The sequence below is a fragment of the Hyaena hyaena genome, unplaced genomic scaffold, assembly GCF_003009895.1.
Source record: "Hyaena hyaena isolate Hyena2069 unplaced genomic scaffold, ASM300989v1 scaffold_344, whole genome shotgun sequence".
NCBI classification, from domain to species: Eukaryota; Metazoa; Chordata; class Mammalia; order Carnivora; family Hyaenidae; genus Hyaena; species Hyaena hyaena.
The window spans coordinates 1,445,820-1,471,102 of record NW_024080977.1 but is presented as its reverse complement, the minus strand read 5'-3'; the positions used below and the strand labels follow the sequence as shown (position 1 = coordinate 1,471,102).

Below are 25,283 nucleotides of genomic sequence, written 5' to 3'. Positions count from 1 at the left end.
GCAGTAATAGAAATCAGTGATTGCTAATTTATGTTATTTTGTAGCCTTTCTTCTTTAGTAAACAAAAGCATGTGTTTTAGAAAACATAGCACATACATTTTTTTTTTAATTCCCGCCCCAACACATACCTTTTAAAAATGCATCTGGTAGAAATGTGACAAATCATTTGGTAGTTAAAAAAAAAAAAAAAAGCACAGATTCCAGGGCTTCATCATGGACTTGACTTAGAATATCTGAAAGCAGGGCTTAGGAATCTGTCTTTCCTGAAGTGAGACTGGTGCTCAGTTAGCTTTGAATCTCATTCACTTTCATCACTTTGTCATCATCACTAACCCAAACTGTTTTTATAGATGGAGACATCAACATCCATGGAAGGGTCATAGGGCATGCCCTAGGTCATGAGGTGAGAGAAGAGGCTGAGGACTGCTGTCCTGAGCCTTAGTCCCATGTTCAGCATTTATAGATGGCATTTTCTGTGTCTTACCTAGGAGCTTTTTTTTTTTTTTTTTTTACCTTTCTGAATACCATTAAAAGCTTTAAGGAGTAACATATATTTATTTGCCGTTGGCTCTTAGAATGCATTCTGCTGCTAGTTATTTATTCATGTCCCTAGCCAATAAAACTTATCACAAATTAATGGCATATTGACACCAGTCAACAGTTTTGTGGACAATATCATAAAATACATTTAAAATTTTTTTAAATTTACTGTTTTGGATAGTCTGAGGCACTGCACTCAGGAAAGTATTTTGAATCATTGGATTAAGAAAATGGGGATTACATCTTTGTCACTTTCAGATTAGTCAGCATCTTCTAAATTCATTTTACATCACGAATTTGCAGGTCCACCTTCAATATAAATAGACTAGACCCCCTTTTGTTTACATTTTGCAGTCCCAGCACAATTCAAATGTACCAGGTTGAATTCAGTTATTTCAGCTGCTAAGAACATCATTACTTTTTTTTGTTTATTTTTGGGTTTTGTTTGTTTTTGAGAGAGAAAGAGAGAGAGCAAGCATGGGAGAGAGGCAGAGGGAGAGAGAGAGAGTGTTAAGGAGAATCTCCAGGGGAGCCTGATGTGGGGCTCCATTCCACGACTGTGAGATCATGACCTGAGCTGAAACCGAGAGTCCACTACTCCACTGACTGAAACACCCAGGTGCCCCCTAAGTGGTTTTAAAAATAAATCAGTTTCATATTTTCCTCTTTCATAGTATTTTCTGTTCTTCTAATAATTCTGAAAATCTTACAAATGTTTTTTTCTCTCACAGTACTTTCTGTGAGGTTTCTCCTTTCTGCTTCAAGTAATCCACAGGGTAAAGACCAATTATATTTAACTGTTGTTAAAGAAGAAAATGTGATACTAGAATGCAGTAATATAACATTTAAAGCCAGATCTAGGAATTAGATCTTGACCATATTCATCATTGGTTATTTCTTGGATGGAGTAGTTTTCAGTTCTGTGGTATATAAAGGGGAGCCTGAGTGTCTGAGCATTCACTTGAGCCACCTCCCTGATGCTAGGGAAGAGAGAGCGGTTCAGTTAGTTAGAACAGATTCAAAACATTGGGGTTCTTCACCTGGGAAAGGAACACAATATGATTCAGTATCTCTTTTCAAATACACAAAAGATCATTTAAGAGCAATAATAACAAAATTGAACAAAAACAAATTGTATTAAATTATAATAAGCAGAAATTTGGGAATTAAAAAAACACCATTGTTTAAGTATAGAACAGTGGTAGAATTTACATTACTACAAACCTTAAAAATGTACAGGGGCGCCTGGGTGGCTCAGTCAGTTAAGCGACAGACTGTAGGTCAGGTCATGATCTCGCAGCTCATGAGTTCAAGCCCCACGTTGGGCTCTGTGCTGAGAGTTTGGAGCCTAGAGGAGCCTGGAGCCTGCTTTGGATTCTCTGTCTTCCTCTCCCTCTCTGCCCCTCCCTCGCTTGTGTTCCCTCTATCCCTCCCTTCTTCCCTCCATCTCTCCCTCCCTCCTTCTCTCTCTCTCCCAAAAAGAAAACTTTAAAAGAAAATGTATAGACACTTTCTTGGTTTTAATGATTATTCATTGGCCTTCCCAGAAGATAAGGGCTTGTCAAGGCAAAGTTTCCTCCTGATGGTGTGTGTGTGCCAATTTTCAGATACAAAATGAATAGACTACTAGCCTAAAGGATTGTATGAGTTAGATTTTAGGTTAAATTACTGTCCTAGGAGACCCCACAATATGATAACTCAAGCAGGTTAAAGTGTATCTATTTGTCATCTAATAGTATAGAGGTGGGCAGAACAGAGTCATCTCTGTGTCCATCATCTATCTCTGGGTGCGAAGAAGCTTTCCAGGGGTTGCTATGCCAGCCAGCTGGGGAGAGGATGAGGAATAGACTGGGGGAATGTGCTGCATCAGAAGGTGCACACATCACTTCCACTGTACCTTTTCCAGCAGAGATAGACTCATGCCATTCTACGCTGCAAGGAGGCTAAGAAATAAGTCTCCACCTGGGAGCAGTGTGATTGGCTAGAACTGGAATATCTTATTATTAAAAAGGAGCAAATGAAAACAGTTTTTTTTAATAAAAAGGTTGTACACTTAAAAATTAATATCTCACATTGTGTTTTCACATATATATATTCACATATATATATAATATGTATATATATATATATATATTTTTTTTTTTAAGGAGAGCATGAAGTGCCTGCTGGCTCAGTCAGAAGAGCATGTGACTTTTTATTTCGAGGTCATGAGTTCACGCCCCATACTGGGTGTCAAGATTATAAAAACAAACAAATAAACTTAAAACAATAAATTAAAATTCAAAAAGGAGAGCATGAATATTGATGGACAATTAGAATTCTCTACCATAGCATGAAAAGGGCTTGAGGATTTGGATATAAAAGTAGTATGACATTTTCAGATACTACAGTAAATTTACTGAACTGTATTTGCATAATACTTACACTTTGTCAGGTAGAAAATAAAAAAGACCAGTAGGCAAACCCTGTGATACGCTGTTTTCTCTAAGAGTTATGCATCTTCTCAGTAGTCCTCAAGATTACATAGCATTTCATTGAGGTGACACTAGCCATTTTGGAGTAGGTGAATAATTATCCTGAGATCTTTTTCTCTGTTAGGGAACCTAGCACATGTTAAATGAGTTCCCTTGTCCATAAAAACATTCTGAAATGCAAATCTCTAAACCTTAGAAGTAGACACAGGGCTGAATGTTCAGGAATATTTGCAATACATACGTGCCTTAGCAAGGGAACTATTGTAGCTGCAGACTTGAATCGGTGTCTTAGCCACAGACAGGCTGCCAAGTATGGTAGCCGCCACCATCATCATTACCTAGCACCCTCCTGTTGGTGGTGGGCTAGATACTAGAGGCCACCACTTTTGCCTGAAAACAAACAGAGCACCACCACATGCTTCCAGAAGAGCCATATGGCTTCTACTTCATGATGTACGTTTTCTCCTTCAAGGTCCTACAAAGGTACATCAGCTTGGTGACTGCTCTGTCGGAAGTAGAAACTCTAGCTGCAAGATATAGTTTACTCTTTTAGCGTCATATGTACAGGAAGCCATGTTAGAAGCAATTTAGAGTTCTATAGTATTTTTCATAGAGAGCCTCAGGTAGATAGATGTTAGTCTGACATCTTGCCTTTATACTTGATATTGAGCACATCATTTCTGGGAGAGAGCAACAAGCCAAAACTATGTTGTATTTAGTTCATGCTGGAAGCTAAAAGTTATTATTCCCAGGAAATATGTCTCACCAAGCTGAAACTTTATTGAGTACCTGTCCTAGAAATTTCACTGTAGTGAGAACAAAAATAGTCATGAACTTTAGCTTATACTATTTCCAGAAATAGTTTAGAAATAATTTAGATACATAAATACTGTAACTGTCAAATGGTTCCAAGTTCTTATTCCTACCCAAGACCAGAATTTTTCATACCTTTCCAATAATGCAAGACTTTTTTTGCCAAGTAGCTAAGCAGTAATAAGAGCATTGAGGTAGCAGATGGATTGCAAAAGCATTCTTTTCATTAAATTTTTTCAGGAAAAGAAACCTCTTATTCCCAAAGCACCAAACAGGAATGATGGAATCTAGAATCAAAATTTAAATTATCCTCTATATCACTCAGCTATTGCTCAGTTATCAAAAGCTACAAAATCCCCGTGACATACGACAATAATGATTTATTTCTCACACACCTGAGCATCAGGTGGAGCAGCTCTGATGATGTCGGCTGGGTGGCTCTAAGCTATAGGTTGGGTCCAGGTCTTTTTCACAGGTTCTCATCCTCATTGGACCAGCAGGCTAGCCAGGTTATGCACTTTTTAAGCACAGATGGCAAAGGCACAAGAGAATAAACAGAAACATCAGTTACTTTTAAGGCCTAAGGTTGGCACACTTTCATTTTACCATACATTTTATTGACCAAAGAGAAGAGGTTGGAAAGTATTAACTTTCTTTTGTGGAAGGAACTGTTAAGTTACATTGCAAAGAACATTGACACAGGAAATGGATGATGAGGAATTGGGGCCTAAATCAAAGTCTGAATTATCAAAATATTTAGGGGAAATTCTGTGGTTCTCCAAATGCCTGTTTTTTTTTTTTTTCATTTGTGACTAATAAATTATCATTGAGCCTAGCCTTTGTTTATAGACTAGGATAATGCTTTATTAATCTCTATAATTGAGATCTGTAAATGAAATAGACTTCCTGGCTAGAAGCTAAGAGAGAAGAAGATGATGCTACCCTCCCCCCAATTTGGTGAGAGTTGTAAAGATTTCAGTGTTGTCATAGATTCTATATATCATTAAAAGGCAATATAAAAAATCTTGTCTCATAAATACAGTGTTTACTCAAGGAATCAGCCTAGGTTTGCATAATCTATTTGTTGTTAGACCTATGACTAATTGTAAGAAAACCTATCATAATAGATAGGTTTTATTGATAAAAGTGACAACTGAATTTATGTGATTCTTTTGACTTTTTCTTAATAAACATGATGAATAAGAATATGGTCTAATATATTCAATTTAATAATACTGGAGACTAGTAATGAATGTAAACAGTAAGCTTCAAATTTGATTCTGAATGAAATAGATTTTTTATTGATAAACAATTGATGAATAAGTTTGTGTCACTTTTAGGTATACAACATAATGATTCATTACTTGCATATATTTCAAAATGATCACCACGGTAACTTTATTTAATACTTATCATCAGGCATAGTTACAAATTTTTTTTCTTTTAATAAGAACTTTTAAGATCTATTCTCTTAGCAACTTTCAAATATACAATACGCTACTAACTATAGTTACCAAGCTGTACATTATCCCTTGGATTTATTAATTTTGTAACTGGAAGTTTGTACCTTTTGACCACCTCCACCCCTTTGCCCTCTTGTCCCCCGACTCCTTACCTCTAGCAACCACCAGTCTGTTCTCTGAATCGAAGTTCAGGCTTTTTTTTTTTTTTGGGGGGGGGTCTTTTTTTAGATTCTACATATAAATGAAATCGTATGGTATTTATCTTCCTTTCTCTGATTTATCTCACTGGGCATCGTGCCCTCGAGGTTCATCCATGTTGTTGCAAATGGCGATATTGTATTATTTTTTTATGGCTGAATAATATCCTTCTGTGTATATGTGGTGTTTCTTTAATTCATTCATCCATCTATTGATGGACACTTTGGTTGCTCCCATGTCTTGGCTATTGTAAGTAACACTGCAGTGAACATGCGGTACCTGTATCTTTTCTGTTTAGTTTTAAGATTATTTTTCACAGTGTCTCAGAAGAAAGGGTAAAAGAAATAACTTCTTAGAACTCAGAAATGACTAACAGTAAATTCTATTCTTAGGAAACTATTCACTCTAATATCATGCTCATAATAGAAAACAATGATCTAGAAATAGCACTTTAAGCAAATATACCAAAATTATAACTGTTGGCATTATGACTTTTTTTCTTCACAGTAATTTTAATTACAACAACGGCTATTGTTGAGCTCTTGTTAAAAACTGGTAGAGTCCTTGGGCTCCTGGGTAGCTCAGCTGGTTAAGTCTCCTACTTTTAATCTCAGCTCAGGTCATGATCATGTTTTGAGCCCTGCATTGAGCTCTGCACTGACAGTGTGTAGCCTGCTTGAGATTCTCTCTCCTTCTCTCTCTGCCCCTGCTCCCTCTCTTTCTCTCTTTCTCTTTCTCAAATAAATGAACATTAAAAAAAAAAAAAAGCCTTGCGCAATCCTAAGTACTTTAGATGTATTATTTGATTTAATTTGTAAACAACTTGATGAGGTAAAAATTCTTTCTTTTTTCCTTTTTCTTTCTTTCTTTCTCTCCCTCCCTGATTTTTTCTTTCTATTGAAGTATAGTTGGCACACAGTGTTACATTAGCTTTAGTGATTCAACAACTTAGTTGTGCTGTGTGCTCACCACAAGTATGGCTACCATCTGTCACCATACAACACTATTACAATACCTTTGACTAAAATTCCTTTGTGGTACCCTGTGATCATCCCTGTGATTTATTCATTCCATACTTGTGATCCTGTACTCCCCAGCCCCTTATACCCATTTTGTCCCCCTCCCTCCCCTCTGGCAACCATCGCTTTGTTCTCTGTATTTGTGGGTCTCTTCCTTCTTTTTTGTTTGCTCATTTGTTTTGTCTTTTGGATTCCACATATAAATGAAATCATATGGTATTTGCCTTTCTGTATCTGACTTATTTCACTCAGCTTAATACCCTCTCCTTCCATCCAGGTGGTCATAAAGGTCAAAAACCTCATTCTTTTTTATTGCTGAGTATTACTCCCTTGCCTTACCACATCATCTTTAAGGCAGAACTTACTGTCTTTATTTTACAGATGAGGAAACATGTACAGCAGATAGGTTCATGTGCTTCAAGTGATCTATAATTCACATATACAGTATTTTAAAAATGGAAGTAAAATTTTAATAACCTTTTAGAGCAAGAAAGTTGTACCATCTTCAGAGTAACAATTTGTAAACAATCTGACCTGTACCATTTGTGAAGCTTTTTCTCCAGGACTGTACTGTGCTATATTATTAGAAAGCCAGCACCTTCCTTAGGCAAGTCCCTTAACAACTCCATGCCTCAGTTTCCTCATGTAAAATGACTCTAATTACTTGCCCTGCTTCTTAAAATTGTTGAGGGGATCATATGAAATATGTGAAAACAACTTGTAAGTCAAAGTACCATGTAATATTAAGCAGTGATGTATTATTTTAAGTCAAGATAAAAAAAATTGCAGCTAGAGGGGCACCTGGGTGGCTAAGTCAGTTGAGCGTCAATTTCCACTCAGGTCATGATCTCGCGTTTCAAGAGTTTGAACCCTGCATCAGGCTGTTTGCTATCAGCGCAGAGCCCACTTGGGATCCTCTGTCTCCCTCTCCCTCTGACCCTCCCCTGCTTGCGCATATGTGCTCATTTCCTCTCTCTCAAAAAATACATAAACATAAAAAATTTGCAGCTAGAAAATTATAATTAGATGTTTGCTGATAACACATGACACATTTATAGTCTAAACATTAAGATAAAAATATGCAAAGCTAGTACTTACTCAAAAAATCAAACTAGGATATAAATATGGCATCGAGTTCAATTTTTGCCCAGTGGTACATAAATTGGGAGTGTTGCGACTAAAGCCAACTCTGCATTCTGAGACACAGTTACTTAATACAAATAATGGTTAGTAAGTGATATCTTTATTTAAATGCATTGTCATTTATTAGTGCCAGTTTCTCATAAATGTCGATAGAATTAGGATTTTTAATATTAAATAATAGTTAAGAAAGAGAAAGACTTGTTTGTTCATTGCTACATCCCCATTGCTTAGAACATTGAGACATAAATATTTGTTGAAACATTGAATGAAAGAATACTACAGTATTTGGAAGAGAGAATTTAAGAACAGGTGTAATACATGATACATGAAAACGTTAAGCACAAATTACTCACAATGTAATATTCTGAAATTTCATTGGCTCACATATGTTTGGCAGATTTAACATCTTTTTATTTGCTTTACTTAGGGACGTGCTGCCTTAACACAAGAGAAGAAGGAATTTGCCCATGAACATGAAGAAATGAAGAACCTAGAAGCCATTGTTCAAGAAATAAAACCAACTGCCCTCATAGGTAAACTTCTCCCTCTTTCCCATAAACCCCACCCTAACCCCATTTTGGCCTGATTCATTTTCTTACTCATTTTTGAGGCATAATTTAGCTTTTTGAAATTTTAACCTTTGGAATTCACAAACAAAATTACACATTCACTGAATCAACAGTACCCCAACGGACGCCTAGATTTGTAAATTTAGTACTGTCTTCTCAGTTCTACCGATTCCAGCTGAAGCGTGTGGCCCCCCTCTGCCAACTCTGTCAACCTGTTAATCCTTGGGATATTCGGCACTTTCCCAAGCATGATTACTTCAGATAGACAATGATTCTCAAATGTGAGTGTCTTTGCCCCCAAAGAAACATTTGGCAATGTCTGGAGATGTTTTTGGTTGTTACAACTTTGGGCAGGGTTGGAGGCGGGGTGGTCAGGGGTACTGAGATTAGTGGGTAGAGGCAGGATGGTGCTCAGTGCCCTACAGTGCACGGGAAAGCACCCTACCCCGCCTCACACACACACAAAGAATTATCCAGCACACAATGTTAATATCCCAGAGGTTGAAAAATACTGCACTAACTACTAGACTCTCTCTGAAGACAGGGACCAAATTTATATTCCTTATAGCACTTAACACAGTGCTTACACAGTGCATGTGCACGCATGATGTTTAATATGGTCAAATTTAATGTGGCTAAAAAAAACTCAGAGGAGGTTATGAAACTTTATGCCTTATTTTGTGTGTATATAATGTCACTTCTTATTTTGGATCATACTCCACTCCTGGAAGCTCTTGTAAACATGACAGTATTGAGAACAATGATGATAATCATAACAAAAACAATACTCCATAGCAGAAACTGTAATAAGCCTTGCTTTTTTACAAAATTCTTTGTACCAGGAATCTGACTTTTTTCATTTCCTTCATGCTAATTGCTTTATTCTTCTGTTAGGATTCTTTCAGTGACTGATACCTCAGTTTTACAATTGAATTGGATGACTGTCTTAAGTGTTAGCACTGGTTTATAAAACATAATTACTTTATAACCTGAGAGATTGGAATATACTCCTAGAATTGTTCATAGAGATAATATATAGTAGGCACATTTTAATTTCCTGACATCAATGTCTGTAATCAAAATACTTAGTGATTTGGTCACTGACTCCGTGTATTATGAGCCAGATGTTAGATGTGTGATGTTTTGTATAGATACTTGGAGATTTGTAACCCTAAAGACTGTTCGCATTAACAAGTGTATCTTCTTTTTGTTGCTATTAATGCAGATATTCTATATTTTGTTTAGGGCCTATCAGAAAATGGCCTGACCTGTCTCATTGTTTTGAGGGCATGGACTTCTTACTTAAGTAACCACTGATAGTCGATTCACTGGCTTCTCATTTCTACATTAGGAGTTGCTGCAATTGGTGGTGCATTCTCAGAACAAATTCTCAAAGATATGGCTGCCTTCAATGAACGGCCCATTATTTTTGCTTTGAGTAATCCAACTAGCAAAGCAGAATGTACTGCAGAGCAGTGCTATAAACTAACCAAGGTAAAGCAAAAGTGTAACTTTTCTTCCCCCACCTCCCCATTCCCCAGCTCCGCCAGTGCTGGCACAGAGCCTCATAATTTAGTACTTTAATTCTTAATCGTTATAGAGCAACCAAGGATATCTATGATTCTTACCACTTAATCTTCAAAAACTAAAAAACCAAGACTGAAAGAAAAGTGAATAGGCCAGAGAGGTTAAGAACTATTGCCTCTTCTAGAATGTTGTGTAAATCCTCCTTTTCAGTAAAACAAAATAAGCTTTATAAAGTTTATTGATATTTTTTTTCAAGTGATTTGGAAGCATCTAAGACTTGAACATAAAAGCTAAAAAAGAAAATTTTTGATTCTAGATGCTTATTAAAATAACTTTTAACTAGCTATTTCTGAACATTGAAGCATACAGTATAAAATCTCAGTCTTATTTTCGTTTTGCTAACTCCTGAGTTTAGATTTTGATGTCATTGGTGGTACATTTGGGCAGCTGTTTTGACATCTAGCCAGTTTGGGATAGAAGTCCTCAAAGCTTCAATTCTTTACTGTTTCCAAAAAAGTGGCTTATTTTATACTGTGTTTGTATTAATATATGTTTGACTGATAGGTTGACAACAGCCTGTCTTCCTTTCAAAGACTTAAAAATGTCATTATAACAAAATAGAGGTTGAATCATATATATCTAATAATTTTATTTTGGAAAGAAATCCAAAATAAAGTAGAAAAGGTTAACATGACATCAGAAATTAATGGCTCCACTTCCTTAATATTATAACCTTAAATGCTCATTACTAGAATTAATGAAATGTTGGCAAGGAGCTACTCCATTGCCTGTCTATCTTAATTTGGGATGGCCTCCATGGCTTCAATAATTTTAATTTTCAGTCCATCTCTAGTTTGGGAAATTTGCCTGACATCCCTGAGTAGTCCTTAAATTGTTAAAAGGGGAAGGAAAAAACAAACAAACCAACCAACCTGTGAGCAATAAAATTTTAGCATGGTATACAAATGATAAAATTTTAGCATAGTAGACAAATAATAAATGTTTTTGTAATTATTTTGTCAAATATCTCAGTAGGTGTCAGAAGTTTATAGAGTCACCAGTAATAGAAATAAACACAATTAGCCAAATTTATATAATTATATTTTTAAATTTAAAAAAATTTTTAATATTTATTTATTTTTGAAAGCGATGGAGTGTGAGTGGGAGAGGGGCAGAGAGAGGGAGCGTCTGGCCTTGACTCAGGTCGTGATCTCATGGTTCATGAGTTCGAACCCCACATGGGGCTCTGTGCTGACAACTCAGAGCCTGGAGCCTACCTCAGATTCTCTGTGTCCCTCTCTCTCTGCCCCTCCCCCACTCATTCTCTCTCTCACTCTCTCTCTCAAAAATAAACAATTTTTAAAAATTAAAGAAAAATATGTAGATCCCTAAATTCTAACCTAAAATGTCATACTTTCCAATACTCTAATGTTAACCCATCATTTTTTCAGCTTCAGAAGTCTATAATCTGAAGCCCATATAGAAATGGTTGATAGGCTTCTGGGTTGGAGCCCTGTAGAGAATAGAGTGGTGGTTTTGGAGTGTCCAGTGCTTTGCACACCTCTGTGAGGAGTAGAGAGGGAGGCAGAGAACAGCAGTCATCACCCACTCCAGAACTTAGAGCCAGCATCGTAAAACTTGCCCCGACTTTATTAGAGAGTTAATGAAAATTAGTCTTCTTTCTAAATACTCAGCACTTTAACTATGGGGTAGTTCTGTTATGATACATTTGTTTTAAAATACCATGCTTCTTTTTTAAAGTCAGTCGCGTGTCTGTGTTGTAGGGGCGTGCGATTTTTGCCAGCGGCAGTCCTTTTGATCCAGTTACTCTTCCAGACGGACGGACTCTATATCCTGGCCAAGGAAACAATTCCTATGTGTTTCCTGGAGTCGCTCTTGGTGTTGTGGCGTGTGGATTGAGACATATCACAGATGAGATTTTTCTCACAACTGCTGAGGTATTGTAACTGCTCAGCCTGTGTTCACCAAGGCTGTAAAACACCAGAGGAGCTCAGTGTGGGTTGTTTACTGATTTATTTAGATAGCATCTCAGCTCCCTCCCTATAAGGCACAAAGTCTGAAGAAGAGAAAAATCTCTCCTAGTGGAGAATAAGGGGTAGGTAGCAGGTTCATATTGGAGTCACTAGTAAAAGACTCTTCTTCAGTAGCTGGTAAAAAACTGTTCTGATCTCTTACAAGGAACTCTTCCATCTTCATACTTGCAATCAAGTTCCGTGACAGTAGTGACACAATTGAAAATATGGTTTCCAAATCATAATGAAGCAGTAAATATTTCTCCAAACTTTCCTAACCAACAGCACTTTGAAGGTTTAAAATGAAAGTCTGATTCGATACAGTGAAGACGTGTTTATCATTGAGGGTACAGGGCAGATAACAGAAACTACTCTAATATTTTAAGCAGAAAGAAAATTATAACAGGGAATTAGTGTTTATAAAGCCATTAAAAGGACAGAAGTGGGTTTGAGTGTGGACCTTCAGGAAAGATTCTCCGAACAACAGACCCAGTAGGGACTGGTGAGCTGTTCTTAGGAAGTGGAGGCTCTGAAACTTTACCTTAATTGCAAGCTAACGAATTAGCCTACTGCAGTTTCATGGATGCTGGCCAGAGACCCAAAATGCAGAGGTCAGAGACAAAGACTTTATTACTTATGGCACAAAAGGTACCATAAACTTCAGGTTCCCATCAGTTCCCCTTCCTCCCCACACATCAGGGGGACAATACAGTGATTGGGCATATAGTTGTAAAATCATGAGCTTTTTGATAATCAGAATGTTCATCTGGTTGATACCATGTTTGAGCAGGATGCAGTTCACAGGTGAGAAATTTGAGTGAATTTCTTCTAAAATGAAACCACTGTACAACATGATAACTGAACTGAACCAAATAAAAGATGATTAAAATTCAAATATTTTTATCCTGCAAACATGCTATTCTTTCTGTTTTGAAGAGGAACTCAGAGAATATAGATAAAGGGTCTTCTGTTACTGTTGTGGTCTAAGGAGTAGACTCCCAGCATTTAGCACCTGGCATCATTCTGTGAGCAGGTGTTGAAGGCTGTAATGTTCTGCTCCTTTCTTTCTCTTCACTGCAGTAAAAGCATGGCAGCTGGCGTCCCAGAGTTTAACTCATAAAATCTTGTTAAGCATAAGTAGGTATCTAATCACTAAGAGAGATTTTCAAAGCTGTTCACACATTAAGGAAAAGAGAATTATTGTTCTCTATAACAGACATATCAAAGGGGGGAAAAAGATCTTTTACTCATTGTGGCCCATGTTTGCTTTCCTAAATAACTCCAGCACCATCTAGTGACAAACTTCATGAAAAAAAATTCCTTCCATTTACCATCCAGGCAAAGTAATAATTACTATCAAAAAACTTTGAAGAAAAAAAGAAAATGTAATGTCAACAGTGTTCTTAGAGCTAGTGATCTCTCTGGCTACATCTTCTGGACTTTCCACTGGTTTTCTCTTAGGCTTCAGCACAACAGTCTTGTATTTGAGACCGCCTCATTGTTTACTTTATCTTCTTTTCATTTCCCATGTAACTAAGAGCTTTTTTCTAGCATTCATTTTTTTTTTTTTTTTTTGGTCCCAACTTTTTTCTTCTCTTTTTCTTATGCTTTCAGAGATCTCATCCGTTCTCTGGTTTCCATGATCTTAATTCTAAAAGTGGCCAAGTCTATGTATCTCTAGTCTCATCTTTTAACATGTCTCCAGTTACCTGATGGATATTTCCACAGAAACGCCCTGCTGTTTCCTTAAACCCACAGTGCATAAAACCATACTTCTCACCTTCCTTCACCCTCAATATTTGCATTCTGTTTAGTGATACTCCTTTCTAAAGCTTAGAAGCCTGACATTCTTACATTCTCGTCCCAAAGCTTCAAACACACTGTGCATGCACACTCCTGTAACTGCTCTATTATCCTGCCTGGAAAACTCTGGGAACTATTCTCCACCTATTTAAGCCTGTCCCTCTGGTCACTTCACTCCCCACCTCATGCTTGAATCCTTTGGCGACTACCTTGGCTTGTCGTGAGAAAATTAGGAAGGTTAATTAATTTGCCCAAATTCAAATAAATAGTAATTATTGCAGTTAGAATTTGAATATAGACCTACCTCACATCAGCCTGAGCTTTGAAGCACCATGCTGTTAACAACAAAGAGGTTTCTGGCTCTCCTGGTACTCTAGCAACCTTCTGAACCTCCTTCCCTAGGTCAGTCCTCCTGGACATAGACTCCTCACCTCCTGACCACATCTAAGAGGTGAGCATTGGCTGCCTGTCCTTACACCATTCCTCCTGAATCACCTTCTCTGTTTCCTCTCACCTGCCTCACCTTTCTAAAATCTGCCCGGAGGACACTAGAGATGGTCACCACAGACAACAGCATCTGGAGGAAACGTTGATTCATTTCAGTCACTGGATAACTGAAAATCCAGCTGCTGTTACATTGCCAAAATGAAATGAAAAGAGATCATTTGAAAGTGGACACAGTCTAGTTAGAGAGACACCAGTGGCATATCAAAAGCAACAAATAGTTCTTGAGTGAATGAGCTAATAGGCAAGAGTGACATTAAGACTCTTGTAGACTCTCCCCTTTTCCCCCAGATCAATCCCTTCCATGTTAGTGATTTAATTCCTAACGTTAGGCTCCCCTGGTCACCTGTGTGCTCCTTGACTCTGTTCCACAGTGTCTCGGTTCTCTCTGTGTGCAACAGGCATGCCTGGAGAGCAAAGATTCAGACTGATTCTTCTTTATTCAGCCATCTTCTAACTGTCCCCAGTCTCTTTAAAATGATATTGTGCAACATCCCAGAGAAGAAACAATGATGTTGGACACCAATGGTGGAGGAACCATATACCTGTTATCTCACAGAAATAATGTGCAGTTGATTGGCTACAGAACTTGCCTCCAAATCAAAAAGCTAATAAGTGGGTATATTGTAGAGTTAGATCTGTCCCCCAGAGCTGTTTTACTTCGATTCTGCCATGGTGACTGCCTCTCTGTTTTTTGAAAGTGAAATAGCTAACAGGGGTGCCTGGGCTCAGTTGGTTGAGCATCCTACTCTTGATGCCCTCTTAGGTCATGATCTCATGGTAGTGAGAACGAGCCTCGTATCAGTCTCTGTACTGAGTGTGTAGCCTGTTTGGGATTCTCTCTTTCTCTCTCCCTCTGCCCCACCCCCACCGCTTGTGTGTGTACATGTGTGTGCATATGTAAACGTGCATGCTCTCTCAAAATAAATAAATAAACATCAAACAAAAAGTGAAATAGCTAAGACATACTGAACATTTACTTTCTCAGACAATGTGGTAAATTCCTTACTGGCATTTATTTTGTTTAATCTCATGAATTAGGAATTGTTAGTAGTCTTCTATCACCAAAGAGAAAACTAGGCTTAGGAAGGTTAATTAAGTTGCCCAAATTCAAACAAATAGTAATTATTGCAGTTAGAATTTGAATATAGACCTACTTCACATCACAGCCTGAGCTGTCAACCACCATGCTGTTACATCCTTTCAAGACTGTGCTACTCATTTTTTTCTCTATCCAGTTAAATAACAGTACTAGATACTCTTACAGGTTTTTGCTTTAACATCTAAGAAATGCCACCTGATTTAAATCTGCTAAAAATCCTTTGCAGAACAACAAGAAGTAACAGGATTTTGTAAACCACCTCAATTCAATGGGGCATCAACATCAAGTGGTTTTATTTTGCCTGACAATCATGGTTTTTTGAATAATTCTCCATCGAGTCTCTCTTTTCTTTCTCTTCATGGCATCTCAGTAACTTTGAATTCTGTTTCAATTCACCCATTCTTTTAACAAGTATTAATTAAGTACCTGCTATGTGCTAGGCATTTTTCTGGGTGCTGGGGAATACATCAGCGAACAATAATTAAACATCTGTTCCGTTCAGAATTTGTATCCCATTCAAGTATCATGTCTTGTCCCTTCTGTACAAGAGGCCTGCAGCAGCAGCTGGCAGAGAGCCCCTTCCCTTTTGCTCTTCTCCCATACCAGCCCCTTGGGGGCTCAGGGGAAAGAGTGCACCTAGGCTCTGAAAACCTCCTCCCCCTTCTTATTAAGGCCTGTTTTCTCAAATGGGTTGGAGACAGAAGAGAAGGGTATGGAAAAGGGCAAACATGTCTTGTCTTTTTTTTTTTTTTTCTTTTTCTTTTCTCTTTTCTTTTTTCTTTTTTTAGAGAGCACATGAGCAGGGGAAAGGGGAAGAGGAGGAGATAGAGAGAGAGAGAGAATGAGAATCCTAAGCAGGTTCCATGCCGAGTGCAGAGCCCAACACGGGGCTCCATCCCACGATCCTGGGATCATGACATCAGCCGAAATCAAGAGTCAGCCATTCAACCGACTGAGCCATTCATCCAGACACCCCAAACATGTCTTTTATTAATTCTCCACGTTTTTAGGCCATCAAACCATCTGAGGCAGGGGCCCATATCTGGCTTTCTCGTGGGGTATGTGTACAGGAGTTTAGAGAACCTTTGGGGCCCTCTATTGCATGACATGAGAGACCTGGCTCCAGTTCGGCCTCTTCCCCTTGCTCAACATTCCCAGCCTGTGAGATCCTCCTCTGTGGTGAAAACTCGGGCTTGGAAGCTCATGCCTTCTAGGGCTGCAGGCTCCTCCTCCCCCCCACCCCCACCCCACACCTTTCTGTCTGACCTCCTTTCCCATTCTCTTCACCTCTACTTACATGAACATGTCTGTAACTACTCAAGCTAAGTGAGGAAAAGAATGCGAAACCTCAGGCTCTCAAGAGGAGGCAGTATGCAGGAAGAAGAAGGGGAGGAAAGCCACTGCATTACCCACTAGGCCAAATTATGGTTCTGGAGAATCTTCCTGATTCTCCCCATCTCAGCCTTCTGCAAAAGGGCGCCTGTGTTTGTGGGGGTGGCAGGGCCGATTCCACCACCTCTTAGGTTCTGAGGGCATGGCGGTCTCCACTTGGTGGCTTCATTATAATGTGGAACACTTAATTCTAGTGTTCTAGTGTTGGGGGCCCTGATCACCAATTCTGGGGTAAAGGAGAAGTTTTGCTCAACATCCTGTTATAAAGGCAAGAAATAAAGGACTTAAACAGTGTCTTTGTATAAAATTCATTGTGATCGGCTTTCTGTAATTCTAGATATAAATTACATTTTGCATAATATGCAATGTCATATTAAACAGCAGTTATACTAGTAACTTCATCTTGATCTCGCTGTACCCCACACCCCTACCTAAATATCCTGGTTCAGAAGTCCTCAGTCACCCATAGGATTTAACCAAAAGTCCTTAATTTGGCATTGACAGTGCTCCAATCTTTATTCTCTATTCAGACCCCCTCTGTTCCCCCAGATCAGGACACGGGAATCACTGAGTCCAAGTCATACATTTCTGCCTTTGGTCTGAATTTGTCTTCTTTCTGGAGTACCACCCCCCTTCCCTTTTGTCTGACTCCTAGCGCTCCTTCTCAGGCTCCCTCCACTCTACCTCTGGACTTCTTAACACTCACATTTCACCTTTGGTCTAGGCTGTCCTCTCTTCAGTATTGCCATTTTCTTCCTCACCAACTTATAATTCTCTCAAGGGCAGGACCTGGCTTTTTTATCCTGTTGGTGTTATACATTCTTAATGTCTTTCATATTTGCTGATGGCAATAGAAAATTTGCAGAAATAATTTCGTGATTAAAAAAAAATCTAAGATATTAAGAGATTCTGAAAAATAAGTGCTTATGCAAAATATTTCAAATGAGGAAGATTTTCTACTTCTTGTCTGCACCCTTAGGTCTATTAAATAATAGAGCCAGCCATACAGTGCTTTAGACTTGCCACACTGAAATACCTAATCAAATCAAAGTCCTAGAGCTAGAGGGAACTTCACGATTGTCAGTCTACCTCCGTTCTCCAGAAGGTTCAGCAAATAACTTAGCATATAGAACTTTATTGTTGAACCATTTGAGAGCAACTTACAGTATCACACCCCTTTACCCCTAGATATTTCAGGACATGTTTTTACGTGATCTCTGTACCATTTTCAAGTCAGGGACTTTAACATGGATAGAATATTATTATCTAATGCACAGTCCAAATTCAAATTTTGCCAATTATCCATTAAAAAAGGCCTTTATAGCCTCTAGACTAATCCTTTAATCTACGAGCATATTTCAGTCTTTCCTTTATGGCACTGACATTTTGGAGCATACAGGCCAGTTGTTTTTTACAATGTTCCCCACTTTGGGTTTATCTGATTGTTTCCTCATGATTGAATTCAAGTTATGTGGTTTTGTTAGGAGTACTAAATGCCTAATGATGGCATCCTTCTCAGTGCATCACATCAGGAGGCATGTAATGTCAGTCTGTCTCATTAAAAAAAAAATTACTGAGGTATAATTGACATAAGGAAAAGCTGTACATATCTAATCACACAACTTCATCACCAAAATATATGCCATAAAAATATCCATCAGTGCCAAATGCTCTTTTCTCCTCTGTTTATGAGTGTGTGTGTGTGTGTGTGTGAGAGAGAGAGAGAGAGAGAGAGAGCGAGCCAGTGCCAGCGAGCATGGGAGAGAAGGAGATAAGAACACTTACCATAATAAGATCTATCCTCTTAGCAAATTTTTAAGTAAATGCCATTTGATTTAGAAATGGGGAGTGGTCTGGGAACAGCAAATGCTGAGACCAGTTAGGGGATTCAGAGAATCCAGAATCTGGGTAAACTGAAATCCTACTTGCAGTGTGACTCCAAAATGGCTTTCTCAGCCCCCTACTCTGCCTCTTGTGCCAGAATACGTGAGCTGGGAGAAGCAGCGTGATCAGCCTTGGATCCCTTCCTTTCTGTACTCTCAGGGTCCTTGTCCGTTGCTTTTGTCATCCTCCTCTGCCTTCATCACCCCCTCTCCCCTGTTCTTCTAGCACATTAGATGGAAAAGCTTTCATGGCACAGTAGAAAAGGAACTGGAGTAGGAGGCAGTGCAGATTCTATTCCCTTCTTTACCAATGGGGTGATCCCACCAGTCGCCAAGTCTTTTGGGCTCAGTTTTCCCATCTACAAAGGGGAGACAAAATTAGGTGATCACATTAATGTGACCTGCTCCATACATGACCATATGTGACCATTCACCTAGTTATCCTCACAACCATCACCATCACATTGTATGCTGTGAAGTAAAAACATATTTGTCTTTCTTTTTTTTGAAAGGTTATAGCCCAGCAAGTATCAGATAAACACTTGGAAGAGGGCCGGCTTTATCCTCCTTTGGACACCATTAGAGATGTTTCTCTGAAAATCGCAGCAAAGGTAAAACCACTCTTTTTCAGGTCTTACTATTTTTCCTTTCTTCTATTGCTAAATATGCATGTTAGGTACTAAAAATTGCTTCACTTCCTTGAAATGTATATCTGTCAACTTATTTTGCAGAAGTCAGAGAAATGAGACACAGTGCTTTAGTAGAGCTTAGGAACTACAGTTCATCCCTAGGATTGGAAGAATTGGGCTGAATCATTGATTTCCCTATCATTCTTTTTCTGTCCTATAATCTAAATAAGTTAGTAGGATTCCCTTTCAGTTAGGTTTCTCCTATTTCATCTTTTTTAACTTATTATTTTCCATATTTCACTTGTGTAGTCACCAGAATACTGCAGATATGGTAGAGTAACATTTAGAATTATTTGGATCACTTGTCTTATCCATGTTTCCATGATATATAGCATCTTGAGGATCACAGTTGATAATACTGGGCAGAGAGCTAAACACCGAAGGCAAGGAACTCAAAGCTGTTGGGGTGGCAGATGAGCTAATGAAGCACTTAGCCAAGAGGAGCTTTTCTCTAATTAAGAGATTTTCTCTAACAAGAAATTTTCTCTAATTAAGATGAGAGAGAAATTGACTTTTTTTTGCAAAATAATTATATCAGCCTCCTAGGGCCGCCATAACAAAATACGACAGACTAGTCAGTTTGGATTAGGGTTCACCCAAACAGCCTCATTTTTAACTTAATTACCTCTTTAAAGTCCCTGTCTCCAAACATAATCACACTCCGAGGTACTGGGGGTTAGTGCATATGAATTTTGGGTGACATAGGTCAGCCCATAATAGTTATGTTTATATGTTACAGGTTTGAACTAAGGTTTCTCAGCCACAGCACTATGCACATATTGGCTGGATAACTTGGTTGTGTGGGTTATCTTGGGCATTATAGAATGCTTAGCATACCTGGCCTCTACCCACCAGATGTCAGCAGCCTCTGCCCAGTCGTGACAACCAAAAAATGTCTCCAGACATTGCCAAGTATCCCCTCAGTGGAAAAATTGCTTTTTGGTTGAAAACCAAAACTATTAGCAAGTTTGTCAAAACAGTACCATATTTAGGAGTCATATATCATTATTTGTCTTGTTGATTGAGGGCATGTGCTTCAAAAACCAAGTAATCCTTCAAAAAATGGTAGATAATCTGCTTGGTTACCTATTCATGAAAGAGTATCCTCTAATTTTCTACTATTTATATCTCCTAGTTTTTAACTAGGTTGAATGGTTAATACACTGAACAGCACATTATTATGTTAAATTCATTTTGAAGATTTAAACGAAAAGTGTTGGGGCACCTGGATGGGTCAGTTGGTTAAGCATCGTTCAGCACAGGTCATGATCTCGCGGTTCATGAGTTCAAACCCCATATTGGGGTCTGTGCTGACAGCTGAGAGCCTGGAGCCTGCTTTGGATTCTGTGTCTCCCTCTCTCTCTGCCCCTTCCCTGCTGTCACTCTGTCTTTGTCTCAAAAATAAATAAATATAAATGAAAAGGTGTTAGCTTATGATTAGAGGAGAAAGTACAAAAGCAAGGGACCTCAGGGAAGTTCAGAAAGACTCAGATAATCTACCTAGAATCATGGGAAAACATAGGGTGCAGAAATCAGAACAAAGAATCAAGCTGAGGGAGGAAGATGGTGTAAGCGACCTGCAAGTTTGAGGTTTCAGAGCACATTCACATGCAATTCATACAATTCCAGCAAATCAATGGAAATGGTTGAAACTTAAAGAGACACTAGATATAAAGATATGGGAGCTATTTTTCATGTGGTACCAGGACAAGCACTAGGAGTGTGTGGAGCTACCAGGACAGCAAGTATAGACAGGTGAGAACTAAGGACGGAACATGCTTTGTTACTCTGTCCAGAACACAGAGGCAAGAAGCCAGTGAGGAGAAGTTAGCATTTTAAGAAGAGACTCAGAACTGAGCGGCATGTCAGAAATTAGACAAGACACGGTGTCAGGATGGGGGTGGAAGTTGTAGTCAATACTGATGTCCTGGTGAGAAACAAAGGTGAACTTTTAGTATCTACAGAGTTAGCAGGACCTTTTACAAAAGCTACTGCTTTTGGTAGCACAGAAGTTGCTGGGGAGATTAGGAAAGCAACCCAGTAAATCTGCTCTCGCAGACTCTGGCATTGAGGGTGGAGACCTCACTGAGAGGAGGGGGTCACTGATGCTGTGTGTCCTGGGACCAGAAAGAGGAGTGAACTTCCACTCCGTCTGTGTCAGGAATGAAATGATGTGTTTTATTATAAAAGTAGTACAACTATTGCAAACAGGCACAAGAGGTCTCTGGGGTGATGGAAATGTTCTAAAAGTGAATTTGGTAACAGTTGCACAACTCTGAGAATTGACAAAAGTCAGTTCACTGTGCACTTAAAATGTTTGGATTTTGCCATCAGTCAATTATACCTCAAAAAAGCTGTTAGCTAGTAATAATACCACAGTATAGGCACTTTGGAAAATAGAGAAGAAACTACCCGATACTCTGTTTTTCTGACATAAGTAGTTTTATCATTTTGGTGTGTTTGCCTCCAGTCTTTTTTGCATTGGCTTGATATCTTTGCTAACATTGTCGTATCTGTGGTATATACATCTGTTCTGTGTGTTTTTCATGAATATTTCTCCATACTATGACATAATCTTTGTAACCATAATTTTTCACAATGCGTAATTTTTGCATTGAGAAATACTTAATCATTCCAATATTGTTCAAAATCAGACTTATACAAATAAACCTGTTAAACATATAGCTCTGAGTAATTGCTTTTTTTTTTTTTTTTTTTACAACTGGAGTGAATTAAAGAGTACATATAGAATGATTAGTTTTGACAAGAGGGAGAATCCATTCTTTTCAAAGGGAAGAGTGAATGAAGATACAGAGGAGTTCATTTGAGTTGATGGAAGGGGAAATTGAGGTCGTTTTCTCTGATTAGCTGGAATGTTCTCAGTACAGTGATGAGTCAAATGCAGATATGACAAAGGAAGATTTGAAATTGCCTTGTGGGGAGGCTCCTGGGTGGCTCAGTGGGGCACATGGGTGGCTCAGTCAGTTAAGCGCTGACTTCAGCTCAGGTCATGATCTCACAGTTTGTGGGTTCGAGCCCCGTGTTGGGCTCTGTGCTGACAGCTCAGAGCCTGGAGCCTCTTTCAGATTCTGTGTCTCCCTCTCTTTCTACCCCTCCCCGGTTCACTCTCTCTCTCTCTCAGAAATAAATAAAACATTAAAAAAAATTTTTTTTTGAAATTGCCTTGTGGGAACTGGGAGAGAAAGGGTTTCTGTTTTTGTTTTTGTTGTTGTTGTTAAAGAAAAGGATAAAAGCATAATATGCAACCACATCAACTCAGGTTAGGAAAAGGATGACATTGCTGGAGGCAGCCATGAAGAGGGAAGGCCAGCACTGAGGGTTGCCCAGACCAGGAACTAGAATGAAGAGTGTGACAGCAAGACAGGGAAACAGGAGAGTCTGTGATCCTGGTGAGGGGCATTGAACCTGACTGTGGAGTCCAGCGGATTAGGTGAGCAGGGGTAAATAAGGAAATTTTGTAAGAGGCTGTGGTCAGGACAGGGATCAGTGATACCGCATGCTATCTGAGTTCAAACTTAGCAGGAATATTAAGGTATTTAGTTCAAGTTAGTTATCTTTCAGGTCATGTCAAAACTTTTGCCACTGGATTAGCCGAAATCCCATTATGATCACACTTGATAAATCTCTACTCTACACTTTCCATTGTTGGCGATGTCCTATTCTCCTCCTGCTATGTGATTCATAATTGCATTTTCCTTTTCTATCTTCTCTGTGTATGTGTGCTTTTATTATAATATAACTTAATTTTCTTGTGAACACACAAGGCACAAATTAATTTTTTGAAACAGATAAAAACTGACATGTACTCACCATCAACTCTATTCATTAAAATAATTAATATTCTTTTTTTATTCCTAGATTGTGAAAGATGCTTACCAAGAAAAGACAGCCACAGTTTATCCTGAACCCCAAAACAAGGAAGCATTTGTCTGCTCTCAGATGTATAGCACTGATTATGACCAGATTCTACCTGATTGTTACTCTTGGCCTGAAGAGGCCCAGAAAATACAGACCAAACTTGACCAGTAGCATAATTACTGACATTTCTAATTCCGTTAATGAGATCTTAAAATCTTTCATAATTTTTAAAGATTGGAATCTTTTCTAATTATTCATAATATGCTAGACTAGGATGATTTTACTTTAACTATAAAAATTCATGAAAGAATATTAATATACTGTGGGGTAAACATCACACTAGACAATTTTGCTTTATTTACTTTCTCGTTATTTATGGTTTTTCTCTTAATTATTTTGCCCAAGTTCTCTTAAAAGCTGTTGTACCTACTACTGAGAAACATACCATTTTTATATAGGGGACTAATGGAAAGACCAAAATTAGTAATAAATTGATATGCTCAACATTAAAATCCACAATTGTTTTGTTGACCATTTTGTTAAAAATCTACTCTTTTTTTTTTTTTTTTATAAAGATAGAAATGAATTTAGGCATAGATGAATTTTTGCTAAAAGCAGAAATGACACTTAACTTCGTTGCCTAGAGAAAAATAACTTCTCAGGTATTTTTACTCCAGTCCTACATTATATCAGTTCTTCTAGTACAACTGAACTCTAACATTTCTAAGAAAGATCATTGCTGTTTACAATGCCTTGTGCAGGCTTAGATTTTAATATTCTTTCCCCATTGTTACATCTTCTTATCACTTTGGTTCTCAGTCAGATATCCCTTCTAGAAGCACTTTTCTTCCTCCCCTGACTGAATGCCCCATCCTTCACACTGTTGCTGCTGAACATTTGCACACTGTGGTGCCTGTCCAGAAGTTGGTACCTTCAGTTCAGCATCACCTGAGCCACGGGAAGAGCTGAAAGAGAGTGGGTAATATCCTTGAGAAAGGGCTGCCTGTGGAGCTGACCTATTAGGACAAAGATCTTCCGAGTGGGGGAGAACGTGGTTCCCAGACAAGCTGGGTTCCCACTGAAGTGACCTGACCTCCCGTTCCCTCGATTAGCTCAGGTAATTAGAGCTCACTGTGTTACAATAAACTCACTTTCCTCTGAGTTTGGAGGAAATTTTGTAACCCAACTCCCCATTATCAGAAAATAACTTCATATCAGGTATTAAGATACTCTAATTACCATCAGTAATTATAGCCAGAAATTAATGTTAACTTCAAGTTTTACTTTAGAAATTAATACCTGAACTAATGGAAACCATTTTAAATTCTTAAGCTCAGGTGCAATAACATTTGCTATTTATTTGTAGAATTATTTGAAGATTTCTGTTCTTGAAATGCTTTTCAAAAGTATAAGAAGATGTTCAAGATAAACTGTACACTACAATGGTTTTATTGAAGATTACACAGATTGTTTCAGGTGTGAATAGACAGGGTGGGGCTATTTCTGAAAGTAATGTTTAGTCAAGTGGTTTCCTCAATATAGTTACTTTGAAAAGATCCAGAGTGCTTATTTCTTTTCTGTTTCCATGTTGTCTTGCAACTCTAACTAAATGTATTTACCTATGCAAAAGATGTATTAAAGCATAGAAAAAGTGAATGAATAAAATTATGATTGTCTTTTTCTCTTGAAGTATTGTTACATTTTAAAATGATAATGTTGGGGCGCCTGGGTGGCTTAGTCGGTTAAGCGTCCGACTTTCGCTTAGGTCATGATCTCGCGGTTCGTGGGTTCGAGCCCCGCGTCGGGCTCTGTGCTGACGGCCAGCTCAGAGCCTGGAGCCTGTTTCAGTCTGTGACTCCCTCTCTCTCTGACCCTCCCCTGCTCACGCTGTCTCTCTCTCTCTCTCCTAGAAATAAATAAAAATATTAAAAAAAAAATAAAATGATAATGCTGGGCCTTGGCAGTCATGTGACACTATGAATTTAAAAATATTCTAATAGCTAATTTCAGTATGAACTTCATTTAATACATGTGTAGTCATATTTGCTCTATACTATGATAAATAAGCTACTTATCCTCAGAGAAAGATAATGAAACAAGCATTGGATGATTACTTACTAGGTTTCAAGTATTCTGTATAGATTATCTTGTTTAATTAATCCCCACAGGTTCCTATGAAGTGGGTATTTTAAGTGATTTACCAGGTCCACAGAGCTAAAAAGTGAAGGAGGTGGGCTCTAAATCATGTTTGT

The 25,283-nt window shown here is 38.3% G+C and overlaps 1 protein-coding gene across 1 annotated transcript in view; it reads left to right on the top strand.

The window, feature by feature from the left end:
• Positions 1 to 24,720, top strand: part of ME1 (malic enzyme 1) — a 178,007-nt gene extending 153,287 nt beyond the window's left edge. The window contains exons 10-14 of the mRNA XM_039249761.1: positions 8,078 to 8,183; positions 9,571 to 9,713; positions 11,531 to 11,704; positions 18,976 to 19,074; positions 23,032 to 24,720. Of these exons, the coding sequence (XP_039105692.1) occupies positions 8,078 to 8,183; positions 9,571 to 9,713; positions 11,531 to 11,704; positions 18,976 to 19,074; positions 23,032 to 23,202 (693 nt within the window). The 3' untranslated portion in view covers positions 23,203 to 24,720. The remainder of the gene's footprint in view (positions 1 to 8,077; positions 8,184 to 9,570; positions 9,714 to 11,530; positions 11,705 to 18,975; positions 19,075 to 23,031) is intronic.
• The last annotated feature ends 563 nt before the right edge of the window (positions 24,721 to 25,283 follow it).